Source organism: Nelumbo nucifera, chromosome 3, assembly GCF_055504915.1.
Source record: "Nelumbo nucifera cultivar China Antique chromosome 3, China Antique-T2T, whole genome shotgun sequence".
NCBI lineage: Eukaryota > Viridiplantae > Streptophyta > Magnoliopsida > Proteales > Nelumbonaceae > Nelumbo > Nelumbo nucifera.
In genome coordinates, this window is record NC_142651.1 from 103,954,924 (window position 1) to 103,967,055 (window position 12,132).

Consider the following 12,132-nt stretch of genomic DNA (forward strand, 5'->3'; position numbering starts at 1 on the left):
GGTAGTAGAAGGATACATCGATGCTGATTGGGCAGGTTCTATGTCTGATAGACGATCTACCACAGGTTATTGCACCTTTCTGGGGGGTAACCTGGTAACGTGAAAAAGTAAGAAGCAAACAGTTGTGGCAAGAAGTAGTGCAGAAGCAGAATATAGGGCCATGGCACATACTGCTTGTGAATTAGTGTGGCTGAGGAACCTTCTACAGGAGACAGGATATGCCATCAGTACTCCAACGAAGCTCTATTGTGACAATCAGGCAGCGGTTCATATCTCTTCCAATCCGGTGTTTCATGAAAGAACCAAGCACATCGAAGTTGACTGTCATTTTGTGAGAGAGAAAGTGCTGAATGGGGTGATAGAAACTGCATATGTTAGTACGGGAAACCAGTGGGCAGACTTGTTTACAAAAGGTTTGAGTCGGGGGAGAGTGGACTACATATGTAACAAGCTGGGATTATATGATATATACTCACCAGTTTGAGGGGGAGTGTTAGTGGTGTTAGTGAAGGGGTATTTCGGTCTTTGTACTTGTTGAGAATGTTGATGTGTACTGTTATGTTAGTTCGAGTGCCTCTTACTTAAAGAAGGGCACTTAAGTTTTTTCCAATAAGTTAATAATATAATAACAGGTCTGGCCGAATCTAGGGATAACTTTTTTATCTAATTCGAACTAGCCTTTCTCTCTTTCCTCTCTTTTCTCTTCTTCTTTCCTCTCCTACTTCTTGCTGTTTACTTTACAGTCAACGAACAAGACAGAATTCTAGGGCAGGTCAAACTTCAACACCCTTTTATAGCTAACCTTACCTTTAGGAGTGGTTGAAAGTAATTGATGATGTACGACCAAGATTTGATCTGGCTGATGCCACATGGCGCAATTTAAGGCCCGCCAAGTATCCCTGCATCAGTTATTATCGAGGCTATTCTCTACAATAGAAATTTTATGAACAAAAAAAATAAATAAATTTGCATCTTTACCATTGAACAATTGATATGAATGACAAATATGAAAAATAAATTGAATTTGGAAAAGAGACCAAAAGGGCTTGCAAGTGTATTAGAGAGTTCAGGGGAGGTAATGCAATTATCAAACTTCAGGGACGTTTTACCAATGGCCGGAAACTTTAGGGGAGATTTCAATAATTTGTCCCTTGGCTCGAGTTGTGCGTGTTGGTTTAGGCCCAGGACCAACTAAGCCCAACCCACGAGCTAAGTCAGGCCAGATCAAACAAGAATAAGTGCTTAACCCTAACAGCTCAGCCAAGAATAAGAGCTTACCTGCAACCACACCGACCTCTCTTAAAAAAAGCCTAAACCCAAATATAAACCTTATTTATCTCAAAGCATAACCCTACGATTCGAATCAATCCGATTTATTTTTCTCCGAGGTATTGGGGCCTCTATATCAGATAGTTCGTGGTGGTTAGGGTACATAGACCACAATGGACCTCTTCAAATGAGTGAATCACCAAAACCCTAGAAACACTTCTCCCATTTCATTCAAAAGCCTCTCTCGACCATCAGCACTCGCGGCGGCTAAGAAGAAGAGGAGAAGCGGCAGCAGCAGCAGCAGCGCAGCAATGGTATTCTCCCCCTTCTCTGTCTATTTCGATTAGTGCCTCTGTCAATGACGTTTCCCATTTTTATTATGGGCAGGGTATCGACTTAGTTGCAGGAGGCAAAAGCAAGAAGACCAAGCGAACCGCCCCAAAATCTAATGATATTTACCTCAAGCTACTCGTCAAGGTAAGTTCATCCGATTTTTCCTCTCTTATATTCTTTCTTTTTCTCCCTGTGTGCATCTCATCTGAATGTTGTTTGGATTTTCTTTGATCAGCTATATCGGTTTCTCGTAAGGAGGACAGGAAGCAACTTCAATGCGGTGATACTGAAGAGGTTGTTCATGAGCAGGGTCAACAAGGCTCCTATGTCCCTTTCCAGATTGATTAGCTTCATGAAGGGAAAGGTTGGCTATTCCCACCTTTTTTATGTTTTGCATATTATCTTCCCTGAAACCCTTTGTCGGTTCTCCGAAACCATTTATATCTGCTCCCTCTCACTACTATATTTTTCTCTTGGCGATTCTCAGGAGGATAAGATCGCGGTGATTGTTGGAACGGTCACCGACGACACTCGGGTTTATGAGGTACCGGCTTTGAAGGTGACGGCTCTGAGGTTTACAGAGACAGCAAGAGCAAGGATTTTGAAGGCGGGAGGAGAATGCTTGACGTTTGATCAGCTGGCTCTAAGGGCTCCTCTTGGTCAGAACACGGTATGAACTTAAATGCATCCTTGGTTTTCTTCGCCATCATTACTTCTTTTTTTAGTTTTCTTCCTTAGTCGTTGACATTAGATATTTGTTGGGCATATTAGTTTAATTTACATATCGAAAATGTTAGTTCGATGCTGGACAAGATAAGCAGAATGGGTTATAGCGGCTGAGTAATTGGGAATCCAGGAAGGCCAGGAATGGGAGTCATGACCTCCGCAGGCCTATTAAGGGATGGAGATTCCTTCCTTGTGCGTCTGGTTTTTTCCTTCAAGGGGAGCGATTGAGTTTCTTCTTAGGCCTCTCTAGCTTGGAAGTAGGAGACTCCCAAATTATGCTTGGGCGAATGCAGGATAATGGGTAGGTTAGGAGATGGTCCATCAAGCCTTTACGTCGACCAGTTCTCTCGTCCCTAGAATGAATGCTTTGCACTGGGGGTTGCACTTTTTTGGGTAGTCGTCTGTTGATCTCTTTGTATTTTTGGTGGATAGGTCAATTGACTGATACTTTCTTCGCTGAATGGTTTTCTTTTGTACTCTTTATTTTTTATTTTTAACAAGGCTTTTGGGTCTGTTTATAGCTGAGATGCTTTGTGTTTAGTTTAACATTTAGGCGGGTGTGTAGGATTTTGTTTGCTTTGGGAAATTCTAGTGGAAGTTAAGAGTGCTCTACTTGTGTAACTTTGGACAGTTTTTGATGTATCATTGAACTTGAAGGCCTGACTTGTTTAGTGGATCTCGTGATGCAATTATTTTGTTTCCGGAATTCATTTTGCTAGTGTTTGGTGCATAGGTGAATGACGTGAAATAACTCGTAAACATGCATGTTTCATACTGGGACCATAAAAAGTTTCAACTTTCAAGAATATGAAAATTAATTTTCTACAACTTCTGGTGGTGCTAGGCACATTTAATCATACTATTGCCATGACATAGGTTCTGAAAACATATTGTTTGGGCTCAGTTTGTAAGGAGTACAAATACAAACATGTACGGTACAAATACATACAAAATAATACAAAGTGTAAGGTTTTGCACTCTACATATTTGTATTCCTACTCCTTCCAAACTGAGCCTTGGGATCCAAGGCGCTTGTATGTATCCTGTGTTTTAGAGGCTCAGTTCTATGATTTTGCCCTTAATCTAAAGCTATTCAGATTCAAAAGATTTGTGGAAGTAAATGTTAGATGAAGTTCTCACATAAGCACTTTCATGATCCATGGATATATATAATTTCATGAAGCAGCCCTAAGTGTTCATACTCAAAAGTTATCTTAAACTTAACAAATTAAGAGAAATGATAAGGATTCTTTGTCCTTGTGTGTAGATAGAGCACAATGACTATATCTCAGAGAATGTGTTGCTTGGTGCTAGAAGGCTTTAAAAGAGAAAAGGGGAAGATGAAATATAATGGCTCTTTGGTAGAGCACATTGATGGGATTGGATTAATGTAGCTGACCTCAAGTATTTTCAATTAATGCTTTTCAATTACTGTAGTTTTTAATGTGAATAATGTGAAGGGGTGTTTCAGATGATCCATTCTGGGAAAAGTGTCCATTTAACATTTTCTTTCAATTGTTGATTACTTTCAACTCAACTGAGCGAAGCCTTGTGCCAACTCTATGGGGATTACATTATTTCTGTTCTGCCATTTTGCTCTCTTAGGTGTCGTCATTTCCATTATTAAATTACGATACTATTACAACCCATGTCCTTTGTTGCATGTTCCTAGCTATTTTCGATCCGTCACTTGCAACATGTTTAATTGATTAAGAAAAGGAAAATATCTTCCACGGTTACTTTAAGTTGCTTGGTTTTGAGCCTTTTTTTAAATCCATGTTGCAGGTTCTCCTCAGGGGTCCTAAGAATGCTCGTGAAGCAGTTAAGCACTTTGGTAAGGCTCCTGGTGTGCCACACAGCCACACTAAACCATATGTGCGGTCCAAGGGAAGGAAATTTGAGAGGGCCAGAGGGAGAAGGAACAGCAGAGGTTTTAGGGTCTGAGTCATTTATTATGTTCTGTCTTGAGGTAGGGATATTAGTGAGGCAAATATTTACCTTCTGTCGTGGTTCAATTTTTGTTGGTCATTTAGATATCTATTGCTGGTGTTTGTTTCTTTTCTTTCGCCCTTGATAGTTAAACTAGATGAATTGAACTTTGACAAGTTTGAAAATGAATGGCAGTAACACATTCATAGTTTTTTTCCCATAAAATGACTGCTAACTGTATGTTCAGATTTGTTGATGTTGCTTCTATCTGAAGTCTTGTTATTATTAGCTTGTCTGCTACGAGGATGACTGACATGGGCTATGAGTATGTGATTTTATCGATCAAAAAAGAATATGGGATTTATATCTCTGAAACCCCAGTAGATCCATGAAATAATTATTGCATTTGCTGAATCTTGACTCAACACATTCCCGGATGGTCTTTTTGCTTTTGGTGTAAAAAGATATGATTATTTCGGTATTTTCCAACGGGTCATTTGAATAAAGGCTATGTTTGGTTTGAAGGAAAAGGGGTAGGGAAAGACAGGGAAACCTTTAAAAAGAGGCTATGTTTGGTTTCCCTTCCTTTCCCTGCATTTTACTCTAAACCAAACAATTTCTAAGTGTCACAATTTTCGGAGCAAGTTTATTGAGAAAACAGTTGTAAAGGTTTTCAGGTGTTGGCCCAGGACAATTTCTGCTAGATGTACGGGGCATTCTAAAGTCCTGTTTGGAAACAACTTTGGGATTTTAAATGTCGGAACTGTGCAATTTTAAATGTCGGAAATCTGAACGGTTTGCTAATATCCCAGAATCTTAATATGTTGGCCGTAATCTGCATTCTAGAAACCAGAAGTAAATAGTTGACGAGCCGGTCATGATTCATTGATTCTCATTTGGCTAGTTAATATCCCTCTCTGCAACCAACATTCAACAAAGCGGGCTATTGCCCATAGCTGGGTCGCCCACCATATATCCAGTTAATATTAATGGTGTGATCACCGATTTCCTACTTAATTTTGAATATATTATAAATGATCACCGATTCCCAATCTAAATTCTAAACCCCCTATTACCGTGAACCAAATAGGCCCTGAATCAAAGACTTCTAAAATGGCACGTGTCTCGTTTGGGAATTGGGAGGTTCTGTTCTATAAAGGCCACACGTGTAAGATTTGTAATCTACATCTTACGTACCTCACATGGACACGAATTTATACGGTGCTCAAGTGTCACGGTGGTAGTTCTACAGTGCAAAAAACCCACGTGGCATCTGGGTTAAGGTAGGTTAGGACAAGCCTTTGTGTGCTGTAAGGCTAGGAGTTGCCTGATGAGAGGGTTCCACCAAGGTCAGTAGCACTGGATCATGATCTCAAGTCGTATGGTCGGGGCACTTGATTGGTTCTAGCCGGTCCATGGGAGACGCTTCTTACGTGCTAAAGGGGAACGGCCATAATGAGAGGCGACTGTGTGCCGAAGGGGTGGTTGGGCACTGATGTGATGGGTTTCCTGTATGTCGATGATGATGGGCACCTGTGTGCCATGTTGAGAGGCAACCGCTTGAGTCGGAATACACCCGCCCGCTAGGGGCAACGGGATAGCTCATTTAGCTTGGGCAAGGGGCTGGCGTGGTGAAGGGTCATGCTTGAGCCAGGCCCGCATGCCAAGCCTTCCTTGAGTGTCGGTAGCGCAGTGCCGGTCCATGCACTGTCCCCATGAACATGTGTGCGCCTATGTGAAACCCTGGTAGCCATGTTAGCCATTAACCAGGGCCGCTCCACAAAGGAAGTCTAGGAGTGCCAAGGTTAGACACCTAAGGAGGTCGATCACCCTTCCTCAAAGAGTACATTAAGCTTTTGGTGGTCTGCCTGAAGATAACATCAATTCTCCCAAAAATCTTATAGACGAAAATGACAGTGATGTCCTTTAACATAAGCCTGCCAAGTGTAGGCAAGGCTAAGCTTGTGTCAGACCGTAACAGGCTCCCCCACTCAACCCATTGTCGAGGTCCTTCCCGTGAATGGGCGTCTATGTCCCGCGCCATCAACTTCTGTGCCAGTTCTAGGGCTCGCCTGGCCAACCCGGGTCTCGCCTATATTGGTGTCCATTTATGGGGACAGAACCATTTCACCATGCCGGCCTGCCTAGACTTCACCCCCTGTGTTAAGGTTACTCAAACCGCGCAATGGCTATGCCGTTGAAATATGTGAGAAGGGCCCTCGAAGAAATTGAATGTGTCTGCTTCGCGAAGGTCTGCCCCATGAATCATCTTACCTCAAGGCTTGACCGTCTTCTCGATAGCTTTTTGATGGTGCTACCGAACACGCTGTGACAGGTCTACTCCTGCTATAGGCGATGTGTGCTGGGTGTACCCTTTCACCATGCTGGCCTGCGGTCTTCACCTCGCTGTGTGCAAGTTACTCAAACCTAGTCATGGCTTATGCTCTGTCGGCCCTCGAAACTACACTTCACCTCGCCGGTTCGGGCTACATCTTCGCTCCGAAGGGGCCCCAATGTGATGCTGCCTCAAGGAGATCTGACTGCTTTGTGTGCGAGTGGTGGCAACTTTTACCCATGATGTTGCCGAACATGCACTCGCCTTGTGATGAGCTGTCGCTGCTGCAAGTGTTTTGCTTGTGAATGCTGAGCATGTCCTCCAATGCATTGCCGGTGTAGGGCCGCCATGCTTCAACGACCAGTGTACCCACATTCCTATCATTCCAATATCGTGGCTTCAACCGATGACCCAATTTGTGCAGAACTGCCATTTCGGATTGCTATCCCCACCTTAGTAGTGCCTCAGACAAAGCTACGGAACAATGGCTCATCTGTCATGAAACCAAGATGTAGGCGCATTGCCCACAACTCACTAAAATGAACAGCAACTGAAGTCCATGAGGAAGCATGGCACTCCCCCACTCAAACTGCCACAATATGCCTTCCAGAAAAGGCTCACGCGTCTGCCCCCGCATGAGCACAACAACCAATGTGTCTGCCCCCACAAGGGTGCTGTTTTGGGGTCATTGGAATGGGGACACGAATGAATGGCCTCTTACCAGGCCTGATGTGAATGTTGCTTGCTCAAACCCAAGTGGAAGTGCCTAGGGACCGCACCCCACGATGCTGCTTGTTGAGATTACCGCTTCAACTGGCTCTGGGCTAATCTGCTTTGGCAATTGCGATGACAATTGCTAGCTCACTTTGATACCAATTATCACGGGGGTAGTTCTACAACGGAAGAAACCCGTGCAGCGTCCAGGCCAAGGTAGGCCAGGGCAAGCCTTTGTGTGCTGCAAGGCTAGGAGTTGCCCAATGAGATGGCTCCACCAAGGTCAGTAGCATTGGATCATGACCTCAAGTCGCATGGCCGGGGCACTCGGTTGGCTCTAGCCGGTCCATGGGAGGTGCCTTTTATGTGCTAAAGGGGGACGACCATAATGAGAGGCGACTGTGCGCCGAAGGGGTGGCTGGGCACCGATGTGATGGGTCTCCTGTATGCCGATGATGATGGGCACCTGTGTGCCATGTTGAGAAGCAACCGCTTGGGCCGGAACACACCCGTCCGCTAGGGGCAACGAGATAACTCATTCAGCTTGGGCAAGGGGCTGGCGTGGTGAAGGGTCATGCTTTAGCCAAGCCTCCCTTGAGTGTTGGTAGCGTAGTGCCGATCCATGCACTGTCCCCATGAGCATGTGTGCGCCCATGAGGAACCCTGATAGCTATGCTAGCCATTAACCAGGGCCACCCCGCAAAGGAAGTTGGTCTAGGAGTGCCAAGGTTAGGCACCCAAGGAGGTCGACCACCCCTCCTCAAAGAGTACGTTAAGCTTTTGATGGTCTGCCTGAAGATAACATCAATTCTCCCAAAAATCTTACAGGCGAAAATGACAGTGATGTCCCTTAACGTAAGCCTGCCAAGCATAGGCAAGGCTAAGCCTGTGTCAGACCGTAAAACAAGTGCGTCTCGTTGATATTTGATTGTAATGGTCGTAACTCGTAAGACCTCAAACCACAATCCACCAGCATTGCCGCATTGGGCTAGGCCCATTAATTAAACTGGATACGAGGCAACAGGCCAACAGCAGTCTGCAGCTGCAGGCCCATAATCCATCCAGATAGAGATAGGAACAAAGGCGCGACAACAGTGGGCAGCACGCAGCACTACGCCTCCAAATCTCCAACCTCCCACCCAACCGTCAATAACCGCTCAAAAATCAGACGAGGCGGCCTTTTTTTTAAACAACTGTCAAGCCGGTAGGCGGTAGCCTCTGCCTCTCCCTACTGCGGTACTGCCTGCCTGAAAACGGGTTCAAACTTCAAATCCACTCGCTTGTCCCCTTCCCTCCTCCGTCCTCTCTCTGCAACCCCATACATATACTCTATTCTGATATAGTTATTCATAACTCCAATCCCTTTCACTACCCCAAATGCGATTCTGCATAGTCATTCTCGTCTTCGCCGTCTCCCTCTTTACAAGCTTTTGTACCGAGCTTTCGGAGTCAGGTACGTTGGGTAAGTTTTTGTCTTCCTATCTCGCCTAACAAGACACTTAGACCACAGAAGACGATTTCACGAGTTCAGGTGGAAGAGACACAGTAAATTTAATGAATTCTAAAAATCTTGCGTAGGCTAACAAGTTAAGACTATCAAGTTTGGTGGCCTTAAATCTAATGCATTTTCATTTTTTTTTATAGATCTGTAAAGTATGTGCTATTTTTATGATTTTGTGTTTTATCTTTTCCAAATGTATCGCAGTTGAAAGACCCTTGCCTAAATTTGCTTTTAGTTGGTTAGATGATAAGAACACATTCGACGCTGGTGATATAGCAACCATCAAGATCAAAGTGCTTGACTATATTGTCAATGGCGAGAACCTTCTTGACGGATACCCAGTTAATCTTACAATCTCGGTGAATGGGAAAAGCGGAAATAGTTCCTATATATCTGGTGTCTTTTCATCACTTGGTGGGGATTGTACTGATTGGAGTATTTCCTTCATACCAATTACGGTTGGGTTGTTTAATGTGATGATCAACGATGATTATTTTGCAATTTCAGATTCCTCACTTCATTTTCTAGTTTTGCCAGGTACCATTTCAATCCATTTGTAACAGTAACACCCACTCAGGTTTCGTTTTTTTTTTTTTTTTCACTGGCATTATCTATTGAGCAGAAAATTAGATGTGGAACAGTTCAATCTCAATTTGTTTCCATATTTATGGTTTGATTTGAGGTAAGGTTAGCTGAGGTTTTTGTCTGCAAATGGAAAAAAAAAAGGAAAAAAGATATTTATCTGTTTTCAGTTTTCTAATGTTAGCTTATTAATAATAATGCATTACGATTCAGTAAATTTGGCATTGAATCTTATCATCGTTCATGAGTGTATAGCATTCTTGTATGTGTTTTTCAAAGTTTAAACTTATTAATTTTCCCGTTTAAACATTTAAAAATTGACCTGGAAGGTTTTATTTTCTTGTGATCGTCTTTCCCACCATCACCGTTTTATATGTGATTGATATTACTGTCATTCTAATGCAAGGAAAGGCCACTCAATTGATGATTTTCATGCTGTGTCACAAGACTCACAACTTCGAAACTATACTATAATAATTTTGTATGGGGAACATTTATTTTTGCCTTACACATTAATAACTCCTTTAGATTTAAATATATAAAAAATATTTGATTTTTCTATCCTATTTTTATACTTATTCCAATGGCCAATATATCTCTTGTCTGACTTTGACTACATGCTCTTTAATAAGGCTTGATATTGTGTAGCCAAGGAAATGGAAAAGCAAGATTATGGAGTAACTGATGTTTATGATTAGCATACTGAAGCCACTTTGGTTATTCTTATGTTAAAAACTCATGAAATTTCAGAGTATTAATCTATTTCGTTAATGATTGTAATGTCATTTTAGCCTGTGCTCATGAGATGCAATACACATTTAAAGCATGATGGAATCACAGTGACTAATTTTTGAGCATGTGAATATAAACCTATCTGTTCACTTTTTTAACATGAACTTTGCTATTTATGGTTTGCCACCAAATTGGGATAAAAATATTGTAATAGTAAAATGCTAGTTTCTTATTGTAAGCCCCTTTCCAAACTTGATGGTTGATTTTTTTTTTCATTTTAATCATTTTTCCACATTTTAATGATTTTGAATTTTTTTCATGTACGCTCTGATTGAAGGTCGTATGTACCCATCTGTTTGTGTTGCTTCATGGACGGATATTGTGAATGAGTTTGTAGCAGGAACAAAAGCTGCAGTTATGATACTTCCAAAAGATGCATTTGGGAATAATATCTCATCAATAAGTGCAGAACCCTATTCTTATAAATTTATGTTGACTGCATTATATGAAAATGGTTCCCTTGCAAGTTCTCTTAACATCACTCATGTGGATTGGAATGAATTTGGTTATCTTGTGGTCGAATTTGTTGTTACGATAGCAGGGAGCTTCAAATTACATATAGAGGGGGAAAATCAAAGCTTAATTGGCTCACCCTTACCATTAAAGGTGAAATCAGGTGAATCAGTTCAGTTTAGATACATCAGATTTCTATATACTAATTGTTAATGCACTTCAAAAAATCTGCTTTTTGTGTCCATTATTTTCACCGTTGAATTTCAACATTACAGTATTTTGAGTGATTGCAGTAAAAATCAGGATTATTAAGGTTTTAAATTCCCTAACTCTTAAGGGAGGGAGGAGAACCTTGAATATCCTATTCTTAAGAAGCACAAATGATGCTATGTTAGGATTTACTCCTTGAATTCCCTAATTATTTTCTTTCAAGGCTTCCCAAATCTTCTGCTAGCCATGTGAAGGCTTCCCATGCTTGGAGGAAATGGGTTCTCCCAAATTCTTGTATACTAAAATCCACAAGCATCAAAGGAATAAAATCATTGAATCTTCTGAGAAACCTGCTAAGGCAAAGCATACTAAAAAGTAAAAACTGAAAGCATCAAAGGAAACAAGTTGTTGAATCTTTTACTTAAATGCTAAAGCAAAGCACCACAAAACAAGTAAAAAACTAGACAAATAAGTGATATAGGTAGTCCTGAAAATATACCCATACAGAATAACTTTTAATTCAATACTCCCAAAAAGTTATATTTCTATTCCACTAGTTTACAAATTTGTAGAAATAAAGGAATTCCTAAATAAATTTATTCCAAGAAAAATTGTAACAACACAACATAGGTTATGGTTTTGGAAGTTTGTACTTTGTAGTAAAAGATGGAAGAAAAGAGAGGATAAAATAAGTGATCAAGAGTTAGATGATGGATTTTCAAAGTGAAAAAACTAGTACAATTCAGAGACAAGTTAATGGTTGAAAGGAAATGCAGTTCAAATGAAAAGACTATTGATTAAGGTGACTGAATGTATTAAACTAGTAGCAAAGGAGGTTAGGACTATAAAAGGAAAAAAGGGACAAACAGATAATCTGGGGGAGTCTTGTTGGTGGAATGGGGAAACTTAGATGGTCATTACTGTAAAAGGAGCCTACCAGAACACTTGTGAGACTAAAATGGGGAGAAGTTAGAAAAATACAACAAGAAAAACTAATTTTGAATCAGTCTGAATGTCTGATGAATGCCGAAGAGATAGAAGAGATTAGGGGTTATTTGAATGGAGGCAATATGGTTCTTTTAGGATTTTCCAATTGTAAGGGTTTGAAGCAATGTTGTCAAACTTGGATTGGACAAGGCAGTTGGACCAGTTTCTAATCAACCACCTGAGCCAATATATTCATTGTTGTCACAAAAACCATATTGAAGGGATCTGGACCTGCACTTTGAAAGTTAAGATACAAACATTGAATCACATGCAACCTTGTATATACTTTTGTTTATCATAA

At 41.3% G+C, this 12,132-nt stretch overlaps 2 protein-coding genes across 6 annotated transcripts in view; both read left to right on the forward strand.

Annotated features, from left to right (window-relative positions):
- Window positions 1-1,426: 1,426 nt before the first annotated feature.
- LOC104598903 (large ribosomal subunit protein eL18x) lies at window positions 1,427-4,482 on the forward strand. The gene is made up of 5 exons (XM_010261190.3): window positions 1,427-1,583; window positions 1,657-1,746; window positions 1,838-1,966; window positions 2,090-2,272; window positions 4,114-4,482. The coding sequence occupies exons 1-5, from the start codon at window positions 1,581-1,583 to the stop codon at window positions 4,270-4,272; spliced, it is 564 nt and encodes a 187-aa protein (XP_010259492.1). The 5' UTR covers window positions 1,427-1,580; the 3' UTR covers window positions 4,273-4,482.
- Window positions 4,483-8,280: 3,798 nt separating this feature from the next.
- GEX2 (gamete expressed 2) overlaps window positions 8,281-12,132 on the forward strand; it is a 58,318-nt gene continuing 54,466 nt past the window's right edge. Inside the window, exons 1-3 of one of the 5 annotated variants that reach the window (XM_088900028.1) lie at window positions 8,281-8,768; window positions 9,012-9,344; window positions 10,459-10,797. In XM_088900028.1, coding sequence (XP_088756154.1) covers window positions 8,684-8,768; window positions 9,012-9,344; window positions 10,459-10,797 — 757 coding nt within the window. In that variant the 5' untranslated portion in view covers window positions 8,281-8,683. The remainder of the gene's footprint in view (window positions 8,769-9,011; window positions 9,345-10,458; window positions 10,798-12,132) is intronic. The other 4 variants (XM_010261186.3, XM_010261184.3, XM_019198029.2 and 1 more) reach the window with 4 other exon arrangements.

Coding starts and splice junctions, on each gene's coding strand:
- LOC104598903 (XM_010261190.3), top strand. Junction 1,747..1,837: donor ACCTCAAGCTACTCGTCAAG/GTAAGTTCATCC, acceptor TTCTTTGATCAG/CTATATCGGTTTCTCGTAAG. Junction 1,967..2,089: donor TTAGCTTCATGAAGGGAAAG/GTTGGCTATTCC, acceptor GGCGATTCTCAG/GAGGATAAGATCGCGGTGAT.